Source organism: Phaseolus vulgaris, chromosome 6 (genome assembly GCF_000499845.2).
Source record: "Phaseolus vulgaris cultivar G19833 chromosome 6, P. vulgaris v2.0, whole genome shotgun sequence".
Lineage (NCBI taxonomy): Eukaryota > Viridiplantae > Streptophyta > Magnoliopsida > Fabales > Fabaceae > Phaseolus > Phaseolus vulgaris.
Genome location: NC_023754.2, coordinates 20,618,016 through 20,644,494, shown reverse-complemented (window position 1 = coordinate 20,644,494; position 26,479 = coordinate 20,618,016). Strand labels below are relative to the sequence as shown.

The window sequence follows — 26,479 nt, the reverse complement described above, 5'->3', positions numbered from 1 at the left end:
TATTCACATCATTTAAAATATATTTAATATCAATAAATACACAAACTAGTGATTTATCTCCTAGTTTCTAAATAAATAATTTTGCCTCAGTTTGCATCAGCATATGCTGAGAGATGACATTTCTTGTTGGTCGGAAAAATGAGACATTGACCTGGAGTGGATTTCTAGTATTGTAACAAGTGGTGAAGTGTAATTAAATGTATGATTAATGATTCTTCATGTACTCACTTAATTTATGAATTACAAAGGTAATGTGTGGCTTGAAAATAGTCAAGTGCGCAAGTCTTTCAATTAATCTTCTATATATACAAAGGGATACTCAATAAGGTCATTAAGGTTAAATTTTAAATTGTGATCCATAGGCAGTGTAACTAGTTTGCGGGTTTAGGGTTTAGTGTAAGAACAAATGATAAAATCTAAACCCTAAACCCTAAACTAATATCATCAAGCAAAGATAAAATCTATTTTCACTGACTTAAGCTAATACATTCTGCTAAATCTAGCAGTTTCTAAGCCTGGAAAATATTTGATAGGAGCAAGGATATTTAGTTTGCTTAAGGAGCTCAATATCAATTGTACATTGTTAACATAAGAAAAATCGAAGCCTACTAAGATTATGTCATTCGGATAGGCCGACAAAATGACTAATGAAGAACCAAAACCATGAGTAAACAAAGAGTAATCATTTTTAGATTGTCTAAAACCATTTGCAGTAATGTTGATGAGAACTTGCAAAACCATTATCTAGAGGTTTGTCTCAGTCCACATATAGATTTATTCAACTAATTGCAAATCAATCCTTTTGTTCTTGTTTTGTAACCTTGGAAAATATATATGTATATTTTCTTAAATAACTCACCATTTAAGAATACATTGTTGATATCTAATTGTTGTAGGCTCTAATTTTTCGTAGTAGAAATAGCTAATAAGACCTTTACATAAATAAGTTTAACCATTAGTGAAAAAGTGTTTGAGAAATCAATCACAACTTGTTATGTGTAGTCTTTGACTATTAACCGAGCTTTGTAGTTGTCAACTAAATCATCAAAATGGTATTTCAATTTGAAAACCTATTGGATCATTTTCAGTGAGTGTCATTATCTTTCAAAGTCTTAGTGTCGGGTCATGACATCCCTGGATAAGGAACTACTTGATCATAAAATTGAGACTCATAAATAGTAAAAATTTGATTAATAAAAGTTTTATACTTTGATTGAGTTTATCCAAAGAATAAAATGATTTCTTACATATTTTAAATGATCTCCAAACATAGGTTTCAAAAGCATCGACATTAGAAATTGATATATAATATATTTCAAATGCATCATGGGTGTCTCTGAAGCCAAATTATTAATAATGGGCTAGAATTACCATATCATGAATGAAAGAGGAAGAATCTTAAAAATAATATATAATTTAGTTAATATAGTAACCGATTATTTTTAAATATTAAAATTAATTTTTATTTAATGATTTTTTTACAGTGTGTATATATTTTAAAAAATTATTTATAAATAAAATTATTTGAAAGTAAAAAATGGAAATAGAAAATATCTGTAAATATTTATGAATACTCACAAAAATAAAAACAAATATATTACATTTTTTTTCATAAATACGGATGAACAACGAAATGAATAATAAAATAATATTTTTAAAAATAAATAAATAAATAAATAAAGGAAAGATATTAACCATACCAACCCATTCATCCCTTATGTCATAGAAGAAAGAATAAGATTTTAAATATATCAAAATAGGAAAAACTTTCCAAACAGAGAACAAACACAAGGAAACACGTTCCCAAAAGTAATTAGCATATCCCGAGTAAGAAGAAAAGAAAATGAAATGAAAAAGAAAATGACTGATATAACCATTGTCCACAAATAATGTCTCGCCACGTGTGAGGCTAAAACAGAACATAACATGTGTATTCAATCTTCACACACGACACATACACATGCTATCAAAACCTTAACACTTTCTTTGTTCAGGACATCCTTATAAATTAGCTTCTCCATATTCACGGCTACTCAGAATCTAGTTCCACTTACACACCTCCCAAAAGCCCGTTTAAGAGAATGGCTTCCACTGAATACAGGTTTCCCCCTCAGAAGCAATACACACAGCCTGGCAAAGAGTATCTCATGAATCCACCACCGCAATATAGCACTCCAGATTACAAACCATCAAATAAACTTCAAGTATGTATATCATCCATTAAAATAATAACATTTCATACAATATAATATAGTATATAAATGAAGGTAAACTTTATTTTATTATTTAGTTTATTATTTAATTTATGTTCTCGAATGAGTGTTGGGATCTAGAGAACAATTGTATGCTCTTCCTTTAGGTCTGTTGCTTCTACACGCAGATATTCACTCCTCGAGCTCCTTTCTCCTCTCGATCATCCGGTATCACAGACTCGAATGGTACCTGCAGAAGACACTCGACGATCAAGTCAGTAAGGGTGTTGACACTTGATTGTCAGATTACTGTAGATAATGACGTACTTGATTATTGAAATCTACGTTATTTATATTACCTTACTGAGCCTTCATTGATGGACTGAATTAGGATAATGGATCACGTTTAAAGTTATGCTAAATAACCTTTAATTATGAATTAGTCATGCTGACTTCACCAGCCCACAGGCCGGTTGGTTTGGTGTTGCCATGCAGCCTCCCTCATTATGGACGAATGGTCAAACGGTTTGGAATTCTGACTGACTCAGGGTGGTCGACCGGTCGTACTAGTATAGTTTATAAGATTAAGTTACGCTTAAAAGTTCATTACTTCATTGTTTGTTTTTTTAGAGTTTAAGATTTAACATTTGTTGTTTGTTGTTGAGTAATTTTTTCTAATCTTCTTGGACTTAATCGGTTATAAATATTTGCAGGGGAAGATAGCTGTAATAACTGGAGGTGACTCTGGAATTGGACGAGCCGTGTGCAACTTGTTCTCATTAGAGGGTGCTACTGTCATCTTCACCTATGTGGAGGGACAGGAAGACATAGATGCCAAAGAAACACTTGAAATTATCAGAAATGCTAAAACTGCAGATGCCAAAGATCCAATGGCTATACCAGTTAATTTGGGTTATGAAGAGAATTGCAAGAGAGTGGTGGATGAGGTGGTTAGTGCTTATGGCTGCATTGACATCTTGGTCAACAACGCAGCTGTGCAGTTCCAAAGTGATTCATTGGAAGAGATTGATGATAAAAGACTCCACATGGTTTTCCGAACCAATATCTTTTCCTACTTCTTCATGACCAAGTAAGACACCATAATCAAACCACTCATCAGTTTTATGCTTTCATATTCTACACAAATAACATATGATCTGAAAGTTTATCATTCATAATATCTTCTTTATGAATACATAGATATGCTCTGAAGCACATGAAGGAAGGAAGTGGCATCATCAACACAACATCAGTGGTTGCATATGAAGGACACGCAACCCTAGTGGACTATGCATCGACAAAGGGTGCCATTGTAGGGTTTACAAGATCCTTGGCACTTCAGCTTGTGAGGAAGGGAATACGTGTGAATGGCGTTGCTCCAGGACCTATCTGGACTCCATTACAAGTAGCAAGTTTTACAGAAGAACAAATTGTGGTATTTGGTTCAGATACAACAATGAAAAGAGCTGGGCAACCTATTGAAGTTGCTCCTTCTTATGTGTTTCTTGCTTCCAACCAATGCTCCTCTTACATAACTGGCCAAGTCCTCCACCCAAACGGTCATTCATACTTAATATTTTTCACACCAAAATCATAAACACCTTTTTTCATTTTATAGGTTTTCTGACTCTTTTCCTTTTCATCTTTTCAGGTGGAAGCATTGTGAATACCTAATTGTTATACTGAAGGATAAAGATACTCATCACTTTACACTGGTTTATGTAATGTGTGTGTTTGTGGGTTTTTCTGTATTCATAATAAATTATGTTACGAATGTAACATAGTATAGATGTGTGTAAGAATAAATATATGTTTGGAAGGTTCTAATTGAAAAGCATACAATGTGTAATAAAAACACTAAAGTTATTTATGCATGCATGTATTTTGTAAGTAAGTTTTTAAATTGTATATATGTTGGGTATGGACAGAATGAGAAGAGTAATCAATTCATAGAAGAGACCTGAAACTATAAAGTAATATATTTATAGTTTTTTCCTTATATATTAATACTAGCCTTACCATGTACAACACGGATATTTTATAAAAAAAATAGAAAAAATATAATAATAAAAAAATATAATAATACATTCATTACAATATTAACAAATTAAATAGATTACACGATGCAATATCATTGCTGCAAAATTTATAATAAATAAACAATAAAATTAAAAATTAGATATAACAATAAATAAAAGTAAAAATTAAATGAAACAATAATAATTCAAAACATGGTAATAGATTATACTTAGTTGTCAAATCTAAAGTGTTGACCACACATAATAAGAAGTAACACACCACATTTTAATAAGATGTGAAAATTAAACTACTGTAGAAACAAAGTATAAAACCAAAAAGAAAAATTAATACAGTTGTATAAATGTAATTACCAATATAATCATATAATTATGTGTGGATGTTTTATTTTTACTTTAAAGCTTATTATATATTCATTATATTATTTAATCAATAAATTTAAAATAAAAATAATTAATAATTAACTATTTTAATTCAATAATTATTATATAAAAATTTTGAAACTTTTTTACAATAAACCGTTATAAATAATAGAAAAACACAATCTTACTGATAAAGCATGCCATGCAACAAATAATAAGAATTTAATAATATAATTTTCTTATTTTAACTGTCATAAATGGAATGTTGAGTAATATTTTATTAATGTCAACACATTTAAATTACCATTACCGCAACAAACTATTTAGTATTCTCATTTATTTTTATTTTATTTAGTACTCTCAATTTTACATCTGAACTCACAATATTATATACAATGGAGGTGATTACAATGTTATCAACACAAAGTACCTTTGCATTCCATGTTAAGTGAGACTAAGTTTTGTTAACTTGTACCTGTTCAAATATTCAACTGTATATAGTTTCAAAAGTTTGATAGTTGAAGTTTTAATTAACTTTATAGTTAATTTATGAGGCATGTTTATATGTTGTAATTTTAATTACGAATTTTCTAACTAATCATTATAATTAGCCTCTATGGTTTAAAATAATTCCATTTTGTTTATATAATAACTTGTCAACTTACAAATATTAAAGAATATAATGTAATTTATAATTAATACATAAATGAAATTAATAATGTACAGAAAAAATAATTACTAATGATAAAAATATACAACAATGATAAAATTTAATGAATAAGTAAAATAATTACTTTTGAATTTTATTGCCTATTTATAAAACTAAATTTATTGAAATAAAACTCCGTTTAATGATTTTCTTTAAGTTTTCAAAGCAAACTCACCCTCTGGTCCAAATTATCATTAAAAAATGTAATTGACTTTTTTAATTATTTTATAAGCTGGTTTAACCAACATAAAAGTCTTTGTTAAGACATTTAAAAATGTCTTATTTTATGGGTTTTTAGTTTATAAGTTACAAATTACTCATTATTAATCTGTAACTTGATTAATTTTCTCTAATACTTTAATACAAATTTAGTTAATTAATTATCGTTACATCTAAGTTATTTAAATAAAATTACTTAGTACAAACAAATAAATAAATATATAAATTTAAGAAAATATAAATATTAATATTACAAAACAATGTATTTTGTTTACGGAGTACAAATTTTACTTAAATAATAAAATTTGTGTAGTTATATTTTTATATTATTTTGTATTTACCAGCTAATTTTATCAAACACTTAAATTGAATAAATTAGTTTATCAAATCATTATAAATTAAAAGTTTATCATCTAACAAACTTATAAGCTAGTTTATTAGTTATCTATTAGCTTATAAGCTTCTTTATTATAAACTAGTTTATTAGCTACTTGTTATATTACAAGTTATTTTGCCAGACATATCCTAATATTTGGTCAAAAACTAGTACATTGAATAGATTATTTTAAAAGAAAAATATTTTTTAAGACATTTAAAATTTAATTTAAGAGTTTAAAATGAAGAGAAAATTGTATTTATTAATATATACAAATTTATATAAATTATTTTCTTTATACGTAGCATATAATTTAATTATTTATATCAACTTATGTTTTTTATGTCTTACTATCTTATAATTTACATGATATTAATTTGTCATTTTTCCTTATTCCTTATAAATTTGCTTTTGTTGGTGGACGTTACTATAATTTACTATTGATGGATATTATTATAATTTATGAAAATAAATATAATTATTATGATATATTTATTTAAACTTTTAATAAATTTTATATTTTATATGTAAAGAATTAAATAACCGTTGAACCTCAGAGCAGTTTCTTATCTTATCTAATTAAATGACCATTGGTTTTAAAAACATCATTAATTTGTTGTTTCTGAAAATAACTATTAGCCTGCTCCAAAAAAATAACGAGTCATATAACTGTTAACGTTCGTAACTGATAAGCCGTTGATTAAACCATTTACTTGTTTTTTTCTCAATATTTTACAAAATTATTTCATTAAGATTATATCCTTACAACTTTCTAACTTACACCTACAACTATTTTTATCCTTTCTTATTTTAATATTTCTTTCCGGATTATGAAGTGAGTTTTTTACTATGTAGAATATTATTTGTACCGGTATGGACCAAGCGGTCATTACCATGATTTGGTCTCTTTGATCGAGCTGGCCGAGATCTGCACGACCGTGCAGGCCGATCGACACACCTAATCCACCTAATCCATCAACGTTCAATCAAGGTTAATAAAGTTAAACTACCATTAAGAATTAGGTAATACATCATTAAGTGTGATTCACTTCACTAATTTGACCCAATAAGATAATCCATTAAAATAAGATAAATAGCACACACTTCAAGAACAAAAGTACATCATTATTACTGTACACCTGAGTACCGAATACCCTTTTTACTGACTTGAGCGTCAGAGTGTCTTCTGCACGTACCTCCCCCATTTGACATTTAATTGAGACTGTGAGAGACTGAGACCCAAAGGAGTAGCATCGAAGCGAGAAGGATCACAACGAAACCCTAACAACCTGTCCGAAGAAAAGAAGACGAAGTTATTCAATAACTCTCTAAGTCACATCTCCCTAACTAACAGGAACATTATTATTTTTAATAAGAATTTTTTTTTCTACCTTTATTGTTCTTTTTGACTTTTATCAGTGGTATTAAGAGCTTAAAACTTGTGAAACGAACATATGAACCAATGAAATTTGAAGAGAAAACAGGTGAGACAACCTTTTCATCAATTCTCTTCCTTTCTTAATTATCGTATGAATAATCACTTATTCAAATTTTGTGCAAGTTATCATTTCTCTTTTTAATATTATTACGACTATTGGAGCATCCCTATGAAGAATTTTGTGCCATTAAAAAAATATTGGATGGATAATTGTTGAATCCAGAATTCATGCTGAGACAAATGCAGAAAAGAGAGAATTCAAAGACTTGAAAGTCAAAAAATTACTTTTGCAGGATATTGATCGTCCATTATTTAGTTACAAATATACTTCCAAAAATATTTAGAATTCAATGGAAAGAAAATGTAGAGTAAAGTATACACAAACAACTTCAACTTTGAAGAAAGATTTTGAAGTTCTGCAGAAGAAGATGAACAATTTTATTAGCCTTTTTGGGAGGACTCTGGAGATTGCTAACTAAATGAGATATCATAAAGAAAAAATTGAAGATCTTAATGTATTATAAAGAATTCTGCATCGCAGACGCTGCAACTTGATTTGCTTGCTCCACTTAAGAATGATAACACATAAATACCCTCTGTCTCTTAAGGAATTGCAGAGCCTATATCGGTAAAGTCCTGATAATGTTTTAATTCCTAAATGTTATCATATTTCAATTTTAATTTTGGGATTATGTTGTGAGCTTAATCTATTAGGGAGTGGGGGCACAATATTATTCATTTTGAATATGAAAACGCATTTTCTCATCTTCATCTCTATGACTCTTACGATTGTCACCTTTACAAAGCATCATGCCAAACTTTCAACAGTATCTAGTTTAAAGGTGTTAATTAAAATATAGCAAGTCCACCCACACACCATAAAATAGGTTCTACCACTTTTTCTGCGACTGCTATCCCAAGGAATGGGTCACATCCTCCTCAAAACAACACACTATCAATATATATATATATATATATATATATATATATATATATATACAACACAGACAAAAGTTCAACGATTAACTCAATTCATTTTAGGCATCCTACCTAAACGACCAATTTTCATTCCTAGCAAGGGCTCGTATATCTAATTTCCAACCCATCATTCGCACACTTCAGAGTTGATAAAATTCGAGAAGGAGAAAGAACTAACATTAAAAACAATAATGAAACAAAAAATAAGAATATTCTATCAAGTGGATAATTAGCAAGCTTTCTAAGACACCAAGCAACATTCAGAACTTTCAAAAACCTTTAACAATAATGTCTACATGTAACTTAAATTGTGTTCGAAACCTCAAGAAATACAATAAAAGTTCTGATATGAACTAAAACAAAATTTCGAAATGGCAAATTCTAATTGACTTGCAAATAAAAACATGGCGACTCCAGTCATATAGTATAAGCTTAAAGCCTTCTGCCCCTCCTTCCACTCTTTCTACGTGTGCTGTCGGAAGGAATGGGAGTCACATCCTCTGGAAAATTAAATAAGAAGCTAATTAACATCTAGCATATAAATGGCATACAAATTAAATCTAGTGGCTGATAAAAAAAATGAAATCTATCAGAAAATAAACCTGCAAAATAAATTGAACAAAGAATTAATGTAAAAACACCAGTTAGCTAAATACTTTGACATAAACAACAAATGAAAAAAGGACAACCAGACATTTGAGTGCCGGGCAAACAATTTGAACTTATGGTTCTCTTAAAAAGGAAAATACCTATGCGGCCAATTTTCATCCCTGAACGAGCAAGGGCTCTAAGAGCTGATTGAGCACCAGGACCAGGTGTCTTTGTCTTGTTTCCACCAGTGGCGCGAAGCCTGATATGAAGAGCAGTTATGCCCAGTTCCTGACCAAAATAATTTGAAACAATACAAATAAGTTTGGCAGCTTCAAAGAAACAAAAAGGAGAATCCTACTTTCACTACAGATTCACAGAGCATGACCAGAATAAAATCATTGAAAGAACAAAAAGCCAGCCAAAAACAATAATATTGGTTAGCAAACAGGGTGATCAAGTTGGAATTATATAACTCCATACATAGAGAGCAGCATGATAATCACAGAAGTTAACATGGTCAGAAGCGAATAAAATGACTGTACTAATGTGAATCCCACTGACCTTGCATCTGGCAGCAACATCCTGTGCTGCAAGCATAGCAGCATAGGGAGATGATTCATCTCTATCAGCTTTAACCTTCATCCCACCTGAAGTTAAAAAGCAAAGGCATATAAGTAAAGCACCTCAGAAAGCAAAGTCATAAAATAGGTAAAGAACAGAGGTTTTCCTGTATCTACTAAAGAAGACTCACCAAATTTATCTAATGGTAAAGAATGTTAGTTATAAGGAAATAAATACCAACAAGTACTGTAAATAAAAATAAAAACTCAAAATCTTCAAGATAAAGCCTGACAAAATTCTTAGAAACAGCAGGTCAAATTACAAGGCTCCATCCATCGTAAGACATGGGAATGCTAAGTGTTAAAAGGTGTATTCAATTTGATAAAGTGACTGGGAATTAAAATAAAGCACATGTATTAACACTCTAACCTAATAAAAATCCGCTGAAATTGGATATGGGCAATTTCTTTATCAACATTATAAACAATATAGCAGATAAATAATAGCCAAAAAATTGTTTATGGAGTAATAGCATACAATCAATTAATTCCTGTATTGTGAACAAAAGCAATCATACCAGTGATGCGGACAAGTGTTTCCCTCCCAGACAAATCAGTGACATGCTGCAAACATAAAAATTAAAATCAAACATAAGCCATTAAAATTGAAACCACAAAATAAATTAAAAACGAAAATAATTACAATGAAGGTGTCGTTGAAGGAGGCAAAGATGCGAGCGACGCCAAAGACATGTTCGCCGTCTCTAACAGCTGGACCAAGAGTCACATTTTCTTCTTTTGGCTCTCTAACCTTTCTCCTCGACTGCACAATAATAACAACATCAACAAAAACCCTATCACAGTTGCTCCCATAACATTCCCTAACACACCACTGAATCAGAAAATTTAGGGTTTACGAGATTGATTAAACGATGTACGAACCATGATTTTTGCAACGCAGCGTTAGATTCGGAGATTAGATGAACCTTCGGCCGTTTGAAGTTGTCGCTGCAGCAAAGTGAAAGAAGGAGGCACCGTTTGCTTAGATTATATATCTGAGAGAAATTAGGGTTTTGCAGAGTGAAAGTACTTCAATTTACAATATTGCCCCTTAAACTTTTTTATTTTCAAATATGCGATTTTAAATATATAATTAGCACAATGACCACTTACCACCTCACTTGGTCACGTAATTCTCAGTTTTTTTTCAGAATTAAATGCTATATTTTTTGACACATAAATATACTATTTTATTTTAATATAATATTATTATTATTATAAAAAATATATAAGTTAAAGATTCAAAAAAATATTTTGTACGAATTTGTCTATAGAAACAGCATAATTAAATATATGATTTATTGTTTCTTGTATTAAAGTCGTCTTATAATATACAGAAGCAACTATTAAAAAGAAAAATATAAGTATTACGCTATTATAAATTTTAACATATACTAAATAGAATGTTGGAAAGAAAATATAAAAACATTAATTTACTGTTTTAAGATTTTAAAAAAAATAACTTCTTATTTAATTAGGAGGTCAAATATGATTAGCAAAAATAATTCACTGCTATTACATTCTTAAGTAGATAAAATAATTTATTTTTCTTGAGTTTTGCAAAAATATAGAGAAATTATTAATCTCATTTATTTACAACATATTTAAAATATATATTTTAATAAAATGTAATTAAATGATAATAATTAAAATATATATATATATATATATTGTTGACAGTAATATTACATTTTTTTATGTTTTATTGAAAAAATAATAAATTAAAACATATGTATTTTATATAAATTTGATCAGTTAAAATATCTTAAAAGAAATATAAATCTATATATGTTACTTATTTTTTGAGATAATGAGTTTTTTATTATATTTAAAAATTAAAGTATTTATTATTAGTTTAAAATGATAAGTTAACAATTGATGTCTACAATAATTTTTTACCGATAATTTAATTAGTAAATTTTTGGATTGGCATCTGCTAATCTTTTAGATTGATACTTCCGGTAGTACATGAATGATAGTGTTAATCCAAAATAAAAAAAATACAAAACATCCATAATTGAAAAAATCATTCCAAATTCGTTGATCCGTAATTCAAAATATGCATTCTGGATTCAGAAATTCATAATTGAAAAAAATCATTCCAGATCCACCAATCCGTAATAGAAATTATGCTTCCAGATTCAGCAATCCAGAAATCAATAATTTATGCAAACTTTACTTCCGGAACACCCTCTCATCCAGAATGCAACATGATTCACTTCCGGATTAATGAATCCGTAGCACACTCCTAGATTCCGAAACTGTGGGGGTCAGTTTCAGAATTTACAAATTTGTGGAGGTGCATGAAGAAAAATGTAGGGGTACAAGAAGAAACTGCCCGAAAAAAATTAACTTACATTTTTTAAGTAGGTGGGCCAAATGAAGAATGAGATGGGTCAACCTTGCAATACATCAATAATTAGGCTGCACCCCTACATTTTTCTTCCTCCACTCCTACAATTTTTTAAATTTCGAAATTGACCTCACTTGTTATTTGAATTTGGGATCTGGGAGTGTGTTACGGATACATCAATCCGGAAGTGAATCATGTTGCTTTCCGAATGAGGGGATGTTCTGGAAGCAAAGTTTGCATAAATTGTTGATTTTCGGATTGCTGAATCCAGAAACCTACTTTCTATTACGGATTGGTGGATTCATAATTATTTTTTTTAATCATAGATTTCTGATTCCATAATGCATATTTTGAATTACGGATTGACAGATCCAAAATGGTTTTTTCAATTATGGATTTTCTGTATTTTTTATTTTGGATTAACATTGTCATTCATGTACTGCCGGAAGCACCAATCTGAGAGATTATCGGACGCGCCAATCCGAAAATTTACTAGATTTCATAATCCGAAATACAAAAAAATAAATATACAATTTTATATAGGGACAATTTTGTCTTTGTGCAACCTTGTAGGGTGCATGAAGAAAATGTAGAGGTGCAGGAAGAAACTGTCCAGTAATTACTCATACTTTCGAGTGAAAGAAAACTGTTTATTAAAACGTTGCAAAATACACATAGAAAATAGAAATATTATTGTTAAATGCATATTTGTATGAGTAAATGTTTGAGTGTTTTATTTTGTACATTGATTCAATTACAAGACTTTGTTGTATTTTATATATTATATTTAATATAACATGTAAGTATAATTAAATTTATTTAATGTCTGGTCAAAGGATGTGTAATTAAGTAGTAACATGTATTTACACATCACACACAAATAAGAGAGGAAAATACATGATTTTGAAATAACATATTTTTTTAGAAAATAACATTTTTGATAAATTTGTCATCTTGTCTTTCAATGTATATTTTTTTAACAAGGATTTCTATGTATATTTCTTTAATAAGAATTTTTGTGTAAGTTTAAAAGCATCTATTGACAAAGTAATATATAATTGACTATAACTAAAAAACATGTTATGAAAGCTAAATTCCAACGTTGTGTATAGTTTCTCTCTATGATTTATTTATGGTAGTTACAAAACTTAGTTTCATAGTCAATTTATTTCTAATAAGCGAAAAAGGGAAGTCCTACATTTTTTTGTTGTCTCGTGTTTAATTCTAGGTAAGAAAGATATTTTTCCAATAGGGTAGTTTGTCAAAATTTCTACATCTAACATGTTCATAACTATCATAATATTTTGGATTACGTAATTTGTCATTATTTTATAAATTTAATAGCATGTGTGTAAGATAGTTCACATTTTCAAAATCCAATCACATAATATAACTTTTAACTTTATAAGGACACATTTATCAATCACATATTCCTTAATTAATTGTTAAATTTTTGCTTAAAATAAGAGGATCTTATAGAGTTTAGAGATTTTGAAGTTTTGATTATATTTGACTCCAATAAATATTGCATGTCATTTTAAGGAAAATATTAGGTTTACCATGTTGAACAATTGTCATATCATATTCATAATGTTATGCCCATAATTGATATCAATCATGATGATAGTAATATTTTTTTTTTCAACATTTTTTCAATCAAAAATATCAATGTTGATGTTTATTTAAATGGAATATGTTACATAGGTTATATCGAGTATATGTATGAGTTTTTTCTTAATGCAAAGTATCTTGCAAGCTTTAATACACTCCAGCTCAAATATTATCTTGGTAGATTTAAATTTATCATCATTTATCTACTTTAATCTTTAAATAGTTGTATGCAACACATTATTGTAAAAGTCATTTCATTTGTGTAATATTATAAGTTGATGATTAGAATAATTTTACATTTAATTAATCATATATTATATTTAAAATAGTATTAGTAAGTACATTGATGTAAATGACATAATTAAAAAAAAAACCTCAAATATATCATTTATAATATTTTTGACACTAAATATTTTGTCCTTTATGATTTTTTACGTTGAGGTTTCAACCACGAGATTCCAAAAAAAAACAATAATAAATATTTTAAATTGTCACAATATCTCAATGTTTTATTCATCTTTATTAAATAACAATTACTTTACAACTTTAATATCTCGTGTCCAAGTGCCATGATATACATCTTCGATAACTAACTATACTATCTGAAATGCATTTGGAACTTTATATCATAGTTTATTGATATGATATCATTTAGCGAGTAAAGTTCATTTACTAATGTTAAATAAGGTGTTTATTAAATCTATAGCTTACATTTATATATTATAATTTAGTAACTTTTATTCATAAAATCAAAGTCAAATCAAATAGTTTCAAACATCTTATATTATAATTTATATATTATCATAAATGTACAACTACCAAAAAAAAAAGACGTAGCATAGACCCGTTATTTGAAAAAAAAAAATCTCATCTTCTAATAAATTGTGTGTTGAGTACGTATGAAAAAAAATAAATTATATTTTCATTCATATAAACAACAAGTGAATTGTATAACAGTACATTATAAGTTTTTATTATATCTTTTGATTGTTAGTGTAAGGTTTCTTCTATCTTTTTAATTAATGATTTATGTTTTTCAAACTAATCAAATTTTATATAATTTTTTTAGTTGCGTGTTAATATTGTTATTTGTTGAAGTAGATAACATGAATAAAATATTAAAAATGTAATAGTTGAAGGAACTTTTTGATGTTTTAATTTTCATGTCAACAGTTCTCTTTCAAAATTTTAGATGGACTCTCTATTCTTTGAAAGGGGTTATAAAAAGAAAAAATAGTTTGAGATTTAGGCTTTTTAGGATAAAATTTATTTTCCAGAATTTAAAAAGAAAATAAAGCAAAATATATTTTATAGCTTTCCTAGTTGTAGTGTGTGTATATATACTTAAAACTCTTAATATATATATATATATATATATATATATATATATATATATAATTATTATTATGTGTGTGTCTTTTCATTTATGAAAACGTAAGCACGATTCATTGAATATATTTGATGAATTTGGGTTGGCCAAAGTTACAAGAAAGCTACATCACAGAAAGTGGATAAAGTTCAAATCCTAACTCTAGAAATATAAAATAATGAAAAGAATGTCCACCAATTTACTCTTTAATAATAAGAAATGTAAAATAATTTCAATGTTATCTAAATTTCAATGACTAGATATATTCAATGACTTTAAATTAAATATTTAATTATTTAAATAAAAAATTATTTTTGTTTCACACAAATAGAAAGTAAAATGAAATAAATTAATCATGATAATGAGAAACTTACGAGAAAGAAATTTTATTAGAATTTAAATTATAAATTAGTCAGGTAAGAAATTATGTAAATTAATTTATATAAAGTGACTCACATGACTTAGAGTTTGGGCTTTGGGCCCGAATATGATTTAATAATAATAATATAATTAAAGGTTCATTGGTTAATGTGAGAAATATATATCTGATGATATACCTAATTGAATACATCTGATGGAGATTGGAAACTAAAGGCTATAGGGTTCTGTCTCTGCAAATACGAAATTGCTAAGAGATTGGGAACCCAAAAGCCCATTGTCTCACTGTTAACCATCATGAAAGTGTGTGACAAGTACGGAATTGCTAAGAGATAGATTGGGACAAAGGAGGAATTGCTAAGAGATAGATTGCTCAATTAGGATCACTCATGGATCAAGGTAAGTCCCTATTCCTTCTTGATTGTATGATTAAGTGAGAATCATGATATGATAAGATCTATTTGTGAACATAATTGTATGTGTTCAATTTACGTTTATTTATGTTTTGATTTACATGTGGTATCAGAGCCCTGGTTGCTCATTTTTTGTGATTCTCCATTAATGTTTTTCCAAAATTTGAAGAACCCTAATTTTAAAAAAATTATTCCCAATTTAAGAATCCTAATTTAAAATTAGGATTTATAAATTAAGGTTTTCATTCCTCTATAATAGTTCCCTATTTGTTCTAAACCATCAAAATTAAAGAACCCTGATTTTAATTAATTCCAATTGAAGAACCCTAATTTTTAAAATTAGGGTTTATGGATCAACGCCATTAACGACGTAAAACCTTTTGAACCCAAACGCAAGAACGGTGGCTGCTGCTGCGGCACAATGATTTATTGTGAAAGGGGTGGTTAACGGCATCCCTGCAGCTTAAGCAATTTTGCTTCATGAAAAAGAAGCAAATTTGATTTACTGTGCCTTAGGTTATCAATTTTATGAATATTATATTAGAAATATAAAATAATGAAATACGTCATTTTTATTAATATTATATTATAATATAATATAATAAAATGCATGAAAAGAATCCAATTAGTGAATCCATGTATGAATTATTCTCTGCCATCATGAAATGCATGAATTCTTTGTTGCACCCCATATTAAAGTTTAATCAATTGTTACTTTTCTGTAATTTAGGTTATGTTATAATGTAATTAAATTTACATTTAAATTAAAATTTAATTAATTAATTAAAAGTGAGTAACGAAAAATTATTTTCTGTTTTATGTATCATTTTTTTAATGTAATTTAATTTACGTTAAATTAAAGTTTCAATGAAATTTTATTATGTTCATTAAATTAAAGTTTAATTAATTGATTGAAAGTGAGGAATGGAAAATTATTTTTCCGCTTTATGTATTAATTTTTTAAATTAAGATTATGGAATTATTTGTATGATAGATTTGTAATCACTAAAGTGATCAAATCTTTATGTTTTATTTAATTCCAAATTATGGATGATGAAATTTTATTTCAATTAATGATATTATTTATGGAATTATTTGTATGATAGATTTGTAATCACCAAAGTGATCAAATCTTTATGTTTTATTTAATTCCAAATTATGGATGATGAAATTTTATTTCAATTAATGATATTATTTATGGAATTATTTGTATGGTAGATTTGTAATCACCAAAGTGATCAAATCTTTAAGTTTTATTTAATTCCAGATTACTGATAAATTTTATTCCAATTACCTATGGAATGGATGCTAAATTATTTATATATATGGGTAAATGGAAATTCATTATTATAGGGCATTATTGATCACCCAAAGGTTGATTAGTTGTCCTTATAATTAATGAATATGATTGTTGTTGGTAGTGAGTATGTGTTATTAGTTTTGCTTGTATATCCAAAGATAACAAGTGTTTCTAGTTAATGCATACATCTTGCCAAATAAAGTTAATACTATTAGCATCATTATGTTTTGTGTATTAATGAATCTCCCAAAGGAGAACATTAGTATACATAGAATGTTTTCTGAATCTGTATATTATGTTTAGTTTATGACTCGAAGTATTAATGTTAAGCATGTGTAATTGCAGTATCTGTTCCTGTAGCCTTACATTCGCAAGCTACGTCTGTTCCAGTCTTTAATGGTCTAAATTTCTCTGACTGGAGTGAAAAAGTCCAATTTCACTTAGGTGTATTGGATCTTGATTTGGCCATTCGAATCGAGAAACCTACTGCTATTACCGATGATAGTAGCAATAAGGAGAAAGCTCATTATAGGGCTTGGGAAAAGTCAAATAGACTCAGCCTGATGTTTATGCAAATGAGCATAGCAAACAATATTAAGTCTACTCTTCCCGAAACCGAAAATGCAAAAGAATTCATGAAGTCTGTGAAAGAGTGCTCCCAAACAGCTGATAAGTCTCTTGCTGGGACATTAATCACCATGAAATTTGATGGTTCTCGTACTATGCACGAACATGTCATTGAAATGACTAATATTGCGGCAAGACTTAAGTCTATGGGAATGGCAGTGGATGATAATTTTCTCGTACAGTTCATTTTGAACTCTTTACCGTCTGAGTATGATCTTTTCCAGATGAACTATAACACTATGAAAGATAAGTGGAATATGCATGAATTGCATAGCATGTTAGTTCAGGAAGAGACTAGATTGAAGAATCGAGGAAACCACTCCATACATTATGTGAACAATCAGGGAGCTAGAAAGAAAGGCTTCAAGAAACAAGGAAAGGGTAAAAGACCACTGAAGATAAATGAGTCCTCTACTACGCTCCAGAAGAAGAATGACAAATGTCATTTCTGCAAGAAAGCTGGACATTTCCAAAAGGATTGTCTGAAACGTAAGGCTTGGTTCGAAAAGAAGGGGATTACTTTCAACCCGAACCATAAAGCCAAATGAAAAGTTTGTCTTCATTGGGAAAAGAGAGAAGGTTCTAGTGAAAGCAGTCGGCTCGACACTGGATTTTATTTAGATTTAATGGATTATTTTTTTATTTTTTTATTTTTTATGTACTTAGGATATCTAGGAATTTAGTTTTATTGTCTAAACTTGATGATGCCGGATACTCTTTTATATTTGGGAATGTTTTAGTTTATATCAACGTACCTGTTTGATATGATTTGGTACTCTTTATGATGAATTATATAAATTGAATCTCGATAATCTATATGCTGAAACTCTTATGACCTTGCATCATAATGTTGGCACTAAACGTAGTTTAGTGAATTATTGTTCTGCTTTCTTGTGGCACAAACATTTGGGACACCCGTTTCATTGTGGATGTATGCTTTAAAAACTGTCATGCATCTGTTGAACAGGGTTCCTAGTAAGGCAGTTCAAAAGACACCTTTTGAATTATGGACAGGAAGGAAACCCAGTTTGAGACACCTGCATGTTTGGGGATGTCAGGCAGAATTCAGAATATACAATCCGCAAGAGAAGAAATTGGATGCAAGAACAATCAGTGGATATTTCATTGGTTATCCAGTAAAGTCAAAAGGGTATATGTTTTACTGTCCTACCCATAACACAAGAATTGTTGAATATGGAAATGCACGGTTCATTGAAAATGGTGAAACCAGTGGGAGTAATACTTCACAAAATGTGGAGATTAAGGAAGTTAGAGTACAAGTTCCTTTAACTAGTACCTTTACTTCAAGTATTGTTGTTCCTAATGTAGTTGAGTCACTCAACGATGAAGAAGAACAACAAATTAATGATCATGCAGAAAACAATGAACCTGTAGTAGAACAACCACAAGAAATAGTATTAAGAAGATCTCAAAGAGAAAGAAAGTCTGATGTTTTGAATGATTATGTGGTTTATCTACAAGAGTCAGAAAATGACTTAAGTATTGATAATGATCCAGTTTCATTTTCAGACGCCATCAATGATGATAATTCTGATAAGTGGTTAGATGCCAAGAAAGATGAGCTTAAATCAATGGCACAAAATGATGTATGAGACCTTATAGAATTGCCAGAAGGATGCAAGAGAGTCGGGTGTAAATGGGTCTTTAAGACTAAACGTGACTCTCATGGCAATATCGAACGTTACAAGGCCCGACTTGTTGCCAAAGGTTTTACTCAAAAGGATGACATTGATTATAAGGAAACATTTTCACCTGTTTCTAAGAAAGATTCCTTTAGAATTATCATGGCATTAGTAGCTCATTATGATCTTAAGTTGCATCAGATGGATGTCAAAACTGCTTTTCTGAATGGGGATTTAGAAGAGGATGTTTATATGGACCAACCAGTGGGGTTCATTGAAGAAGGGAAGGAACACATGGTGTGTAAACATAAGAAATCAATATACGAGCTTAAATAGGCTTCTAGGCAATGGTATCTTAAGTTCAATGATACTATTCTGTCCTTTGGGTTTAAGGAAAACATCGTTGATCGGTGTATATACCTGAAGGTCAGTGGGAACAAGTTTATATTCCTGATTTTGTATGTTGATGATATCTTGCTTGCAACTAATGATCTTGGTCTATTAAGTGAGACTAAGAAGTTTCTCTCTAATAACTTTGAGATGAAAGATATGGGTGAGGCATACTATGTGATAGGAATTGAAATATTCCATGACAGATCACAAGGACTGTTAGGTTTGTCTCAAAAAGCATATATTAATAAAGTTTTAGAGAGATTCAAAATGGATAAATGTTCGACATCTCCTGTTCCAATACAGAAAGGAGACAAATTTAGTCTCATGCAGTGTCCAAAGAATGACTTGGAACGGAAACAAATGGAGAATATACCTTATGCATCTATTGTTGGGAGTTTAATGTATGCTCAAACTTGTACACGACCAGATATTAGTTTTGCAGTTGGTATGCTTGGTAGATACCAGAGTAATCCAGGATTGGATCATTGGAAAGCTGCAAAGAAAGTTTTAAGATACTTGCAAGGAACGAAGGATCACATGCTTACTTATAAAAGATCTGATCATCTTGAGGTGATTGGATATACAAATTCAGATTTTGCTGGCTGTATGGATACACGAAAGTCTACTTTTGGTTATGTGTATCTTTTAGCCGGATGAGCGATTTCATGGAAAAGTGCGAAGCAGACAGTCATTGTTGCATCCACCATGGAGACTGAATTTGTGGCATGCTTTGAGGCCACAGTTCAGGCTAATTGGTTGCGAAATTTTGTTTCAGGACTTGGAATTGTTGACAGTATTGTCAAGCCACTGAGAATTTATTGTGATAACTCCGCAACAGTCTTCTTTTCTAAAAACGACAAGTATTCCAAAGGTGCTAAACATATGGAATTGAAATACTTTGCCGTTAAATAAGAAGTTCAGAAACATAGAGTGTCAATAGAACATATTAGCACTGATCTTATGACTGCTGACCCTTTAACAAAAGGGTTACCGCCCAAAACACTAGTCATTTTGTAAATATGGGCATTATGTCTACTAGTGAATGATGAATGTTGTTATTAATGCTTATTTGACACTCTGAGCTCATTGATAAATAAAGTTTCTGAAATTTATGTTGTTTTCTACTTTATGTATATGCATGCAAATTATGTTATTATGGTGTGGAAAACAAATTATGTTGTTATTGATGACAATGACATTATGTTTGAACCTATTATGAATTTCTAAGGAGAAAGAATGATATAGTAGTACATGGAAGGAAATGTGTTGATTGAAATGACATGTAACCGTCATGACTCTTATTATTTTTGTATCCTTGATCTTGATTAATGATAGAACCAATTTACGTAAGGCCTTTTAAATGCGCATTTATGTCATTTATGTAAGAAATTATGTAAATTAATTTATATAAAGTGACTCACATGACTTAGAGTTTGGGCTTTGGGCCCGAATATGATTTAATAATAATAATAGAATTAAAGGCCCATGGGTTAATGTGAGAAATATATATGATATACCTAATGGAAAACCTACATCTGATGGAGATTAGGAACTAAAGGCTATAGGGTTCTGTCTTTGCAAATAATAGTTGTCTCACTGTTAACCATCACGAAAGTGTGTGACAAGTACGGAATTGCTAAGAGATAGATTGGGACAAAGGAGATAATGTAACTGCTCAATTAGGATCACTCATGGATCAAGGTAAGTGCATATTTCTTATTGATTGTATGATTAAGTGAGAATCATGATATGATAAGATCTATTTATGAACATAATTGTATGTGTTCAATTTATGTTTATTCATGTTTTGATTTACAAGTCATCCATATATGAAAGGAAAATATATTTAAATAAAAGAACTATGAAAGAAAAGCTGACCAATTCAAGCTTCTCGACATCTACAAAAGTTTCTCCACTTTATTGCTTTGAAGTATGAGAAATATATAGTACTTAATTAACCTATTCACGTCAAACAAATACACGAATTTTGATAACAAATATTTCATATTTATCCACTTTGTTTTGTTTTATATTATGTTAAATTATTTAATACGGATATGTTTTCTTATTTTTACTCCCTTTTATAAATTTAAAATAAATATTATTTAAGAAATAAAATGAACTAATTGATACATGTTGGACACATCTTTAATGCAATAAATTTATATTCTTTAGAGCGTAACACATTACTCAGTGTAATACACGATTGTTAAATTCTCTAAATTATCGTTCATCCCACTTTCAAAAAAATTTGTTGTTCCTAACATAGTAGGAATGTTTAATATTTTCTCATGTCATGTGCATTTTGTATAACTATTCAATATACTTAAACAAGTGATCGCACTCTCTCTACAAAATCTTGACATATATAATTCAAATAGCAAACACAAGAACAATAATATGTTCCATTAATATGTTTTCTATTATGTTGAGCAAATGGTAGTAACTCTTCAATTTTCCTTTCATACTCTTCATTAACGTGATGTGCACTCATCCAATTTCGGTTCATAACTAAGTAGATTACAACCTTCATGATCACTAACAATGCAATATGTCATTCTCACTTTTGTAATTGAAGGTGAGAATCTACCCATTTAGTAAAACATTTTTCATAATTTGCCAACAAATACAAACAATTTTTTTTATCTTAAATTTGATAAAATTTTGATAGCATCTTGCCCATATCTCCGAAGTGCACGAAATGAATGTGGTAATAAAGCATCATAGTCAAATATGTAACTAAAAAACAATACAAATTGGTTTCAACCGAAATTTCACTAAATTTAAAATTATACTTATAATGTATACGTATTAATAAATAATGAATTTTTTTTTTCAAATTGTCTAATAGAATAATTCAATATTTAATAGAAATGATTAATATTTAACTACTTATACTAATTTTCAAACAAGAATTAAAGTTAGTTCAATGTGAACATGAATATAATAGTTAATTTAAATAAAATTACTAAAAAAAAACAAATTACATCAACCAAACATATTACAATACATCTTAATTTATGGTCAATTTAAACTATATTTTTTCCCTATAATTTTCCTACAATATATTTTATAAATTTCATATAATTTAATTCTTAAAATTTTAAACAAACTAATGACTAAATAATTAAGTCACTCACAAATATTAAAATAATTAATTAGTCCCTATAATTTTAATTATTCCTAAAGTCCAAATTACAGTTTTAAAATTCTTATAATATTCACTCCTACACAAAAATTAATTTCAATATTTCAAATTTAAAAAGTTAACAAAATTTTCAATATTAACAATGCAATGGAGACATCCATCCATGCATGCATAGTAAGTTTTTTTTTCTTGACAAAATAATATTACGCTCCAAAAACAAATTATCTTCTTTTAAATGGAAAGTTTATTCATTATTTGGTGATTTTATATTAAACCTTAAGTTAATACCTAGAGTTTTGTTATATTAATTCTCTTATAACATTTTTAACATCATTAAAATCACCCTGTTCTCGAATTCACACGGATAGTTTATATAACTAATAATGTTTTCAAAGAATAATTATCCAGCCATAATAATACAAAAATATATAATTTTTTATCTGCAAAACAAATATGATTGCATGGACAATAATAAAAAGGTATATAATATTTTATGTATTAAACATCAATGATTGTATCAAAATTATTAAAGGCAACGCTGCTATTGGCTGTCACTATCAAGTGTCACAGCGAGATCGTATGGTATGGCAATTATATACTTTACAATACATTATTTAAATATTTATATACATTGATATCAAAAATATTTATTTGTAATTTTAAAATAGGTTCAATTTTTTATTTCTTGAAATACTCTCAAATTGACAATTAAAACTTTAGCATGACTTTTTTGTCGACTATGACATAAGTACTGAAATAAAATATAGTAATTACAAATTAATTGTATAAAACAATTAATTTTTTTTAAATAATCAATAAAAATGGTTCATAACAAATATGACCCAATGTTAAAAATATTTTTAAAATAAGTAATTAATATTTTTTAATCATTTCTGTCTATTGAAAATTGTTAAATTTTAATTAGTTTTCACAATTAAGAAAATATAAAAAAGTGTGAAAAGTGCACATTCCTAATGTTTTTTAAATAATGTAAATTATTCTAATTAAGACTTAACATTTTAAAAGTACTAAGAATTCAACATAATAACAATTATGAAAAAAATTATGAAATTGTTATTTAAGATTTTTTTTCATCACTGTGAGTTGATAATTTATTGATTAAATATTTGTCATTTAAGTAATTTTTTTTTATCTTCTTTTAAAATAGTATTGTTTTTTACTTTTATTTTATCTTATACTCATTATATCACTACAATAAAATTATTAAATAAAAATAAAAATTAGTTTTAAATATAAAAAATAATTAATATTGTATATTAGTTTTTTTATAGGACTTACTTATTAGAGTTTTTTTATATATCGATTGATATTTTTTTGGTAAATATGTATGATCTATATGGTTTATGTATGTTGATATTTGATTAAAATTGAATTTTTGTGAATTTTTATTTTAAATATTTCGTTTTATATATATTTTCTTATGTTAAAATTTTATTTTAATATCTTACTTTGGTATGTATTATGATTGGCTATTTTATTATGTATACGAGCGTATATAGTTATAAGTTTAAAAAATTATATAAGAATTTTCTTATATATTATTATTTTTATAAAATTTTGTATTTAGGTATATATAAGTTGTGCTTTGAAATCTTAAATATGTTATACAAAATCTCTGGAGGATTTATAGTAAAATCGATAGTATTTAGATTTTTTCTAAATATAAATTATTTTTTAGTATATATATATATATTTTGTTATATGGTAAATAGTTAATTTAGTACAATAACTATTTACATATTTCATTTTTAATATAATAAAAAAAAAACTACAATCTTAATACAACAACTCTAATCCTATGAATTTTTGTTTCTTTCTACTCTAATGATAGATATAACTAAATACATGTTTGGTCTTTTAATAATTGTCACGTATCTTTATTAATATTTTTATTTTTTATAAAAAAATAAGAATAAAAAACTCATTTTAAGGATAATTTTGAATGCTAATATTAATCATCTTTTTAATAATAAAAAAATGTGACAACTACTAAATACTATATATTCAATTACATTAACCATTAATAAAATTTAAATAAAATTAATTTTCTTAACTAAAATTATAACTTTTTTATTATTATACTAAAAAATAAATACACCTGTACACTTATGTATTGAAAGAGTACTAAATAAATATCTTGACAAAAATTCTATACAAGATGTCAAAACAAATAATATATACTGTTTGTAAAGTGATAAAAAAAATATTTTTAAATGTACGATCTGACACTCAACGGATATGGTTTTAAGGAGAATTGTTGGCTAAAAAGAATTACGAGAAGTCAATATCTTGGGTTCTCTCTGTTTCCCTTTCACACTTTCTTGAATGTCTCTTTTTTTTTTATATATTTATATTGTGACAACAGCACAACAAATAAATATCACAGTAAAGTGGGTGACAAAATATATAAAAAATGTTAAGTCATTAATCGAAGAGATTGAAACAGTTAATAATATTCTGCAATCACTGTAAAATTCACCATATACGGATCATAATGAACGATTATCAATATAATAAATTTAACTTAATCTTAGAAAACTAGTTTTTAACGTAATTTATATATTTTGAAATGTGATAATCTCTATTTAATGTAAGATCTTCAACACATTTATCATAATAATATGGTATTAGAACCATTAAAAATATATCTTAATAAATATTTGTTGAGCTTATCAGATCATCCAAATAGTTATCGGACCATCCATAATATATAATCTTACGCACAAGTTTGTTGCTAAGATTATGACATTTCAAAGTATAAAAGTAATTACAAATCTCACCTTATAAACTAATTTTATAAAATTGTGTTAAATTTAGAAATATACTATAAAATAAAAGAATCCACATAACTCATGTAAAATATATTACTGAATATCCAGATACAAAAGTCTCTGTATACAAACACATACAAATAAAACAAAACATCAATTTCTCTCTCAGCAACTTATTAAAACAATATAATGTCAAAACTTAATAAAATTTAATGTTTATAAAATATGAAAGTTGATGACAGACATAAGTAATTTTTGCGAAGTTATCTTGGTTCTTTAAACTTAATGCTTGGAAATTTAAATTATATTTTATAAACTTTAAAAAATAAATTTATTCTAAATTTTCAAGATTAGAAAAACATTAACACATGTGATACCTAAATAATTGTTCCCACACAACTAAAACTTCTATCAATAATTATCTGTGATTTAAGTTTATCATTTATGATAAATTTCACCATCTTTTTAACACATATTTGATTGCATTTTGATTATAAAAATGCTCAAATGCCTGACACGTTGTTGAACTTAGTAGAAATGTATTTTATTTGGTTGAAATTAGCATATGATCATGTGATACGCACTATAATTAAAAATAATTGAAGTATATAATGAGTCAAAGAATCAAATTATATCTTATAAAATATAATAAAGAAGATATTTGTATATATATACTATTATAAAAATTTAATAAAATAATAAAGTAAAAAATCACGTGGAATAAATGTGCTTTTAGGCTAACAGATTAAGAATGACAACGGGTTCTGACGTGCTATTCACCCAGTCCAATACAAGCCCATTCCGTGATTCTTATTTAAATAATTTACAAAATTATCTTATAAGTTTAAAACATTATATTGTTATGAACGTCTAAATTAAAATCTTGTAAAAATACTCACTTAATCCATTTTCTAATTGTTTCTCGAATTT

The 26,479-nt window shown here is 27.8% G+C and overlaps 3 protein-coding genes across 4 annotated transcripts in view; 2 read left to right on the top strand and 1 right to left on the bottom strand.

Annotated features, from left to right (window-relative positions):
* LOC137831725 (sugar transporter ERD6-like 5) overlaps positions 1 to 26,479 on the top strand; it is a 44,450-nt gene that overhangs the window by 6,710 nt on the left and 11,261 nt on the right. The gene's annotated exons all lie outside the window — the stretch shown is intronic.
* On the top strand, positions 2,023 to 4,086 carry LOC137831728 (NADPH-dependent aldehyde reductase 1, chloroplastic-like). Of its 2 annotated transcripts, XM_068639523.1 has the most exons (5): positions 2,023 to 2,204; positions 2,381 to 2,470; positions 2,906 to 3,282; positions 3,393 to 3,751; positions 3,844 to 4,086. In XM_068639523.1, exons 1-5 carry the CDS (start codon positions 2,082 to 2,084, stop codon positions 3,864 to 3,866), a joined length of 972 nt encoding a protein of 323 aa, XP_068495624.1. In that variant the 5' UTR covers positions 2,023 to 2,081; the 3' UTR covers positions 3,867 to 4,086. The 2 variants fall into 2 exon arrangements, with proteins under 2 accessions (XP_068495624.1, XP_068495625.1); XM_068639524.1 differs by lacking the exon at positions 2,381 to 2,470 and having other exon boundaries at positions 2,025 to 2,204.
* On the bottom strand, positions 8,550 to 10,565 carry LOC137831731 (small ribosomal subunit protein uS11). Its single transcript, XM_068639526.1, has 6 exons — positions 10,405 to 10,565; positions 10,166 to 10,285; positions 10,041 to 10,086; positions 9,464 to 9,549; positions 9,061 to 9,190; positions 8,550 to 8,811 (listed from the first exon to the last, which is right to left on the bottom strand). The coding sequence occupies exons 1-6, from the start codon at positions 10,405 to 10,407 to the stop codon at positions 8,744 to 8,746; spliced, it is 453 nt and encodes a 150-aa protein (XP_068495627.1). The 5' UTR covers positions 10,408 to 10,565; the 3' UTR covers positions 8,550 to 8,743.

What these genes read in the sequence shown, in the direction of transcription:
- LOC137831728 (XM_068639523.1), top strand. Translation starts at nt 2,082, where the DNA reads ATGGCTTCCACTGAATACAGGTTTCCCCCTCAGAAGCAATACACACAG. An exon ending in AACCATCAAATAAACTTCAA is followed by an intron (nt 2,205 to 2,380) that starts GTATGTATATCA and finishes TTCTACACGCAG; the next exon opens with ATATTCACTCCTCGAGCTCC. An exon ending in GACACTCGACGATCAAGTCA is followed by an intron (nt 2,471 to 2,905) that starts GTAAGGGTGTTG and finishes AAATATTTGCAG; the next exon opens with GGGAAGATAGCTGTAATAAC.
- LOC137831731 (XM_068639526.1), bottom strand. An exon ending in ATGTTGCTGCCAGATGCAAG is followed by an intron (nt 9,191 to 9,463) that starts GTCAGTGGGATT and finishes TATTTTGGTCAG; the next exon opens with GAACTGGGCATAACTGCTCT. An exon ending in GATGAAAATTGGCCGCATAG is followed by an intron (nt 8,812 to 9,060) that starts GTATTTTCCTTT and finishes TTAATTTTCCAG; the next exon opens with AGGATGTGACTCCCATTCCT.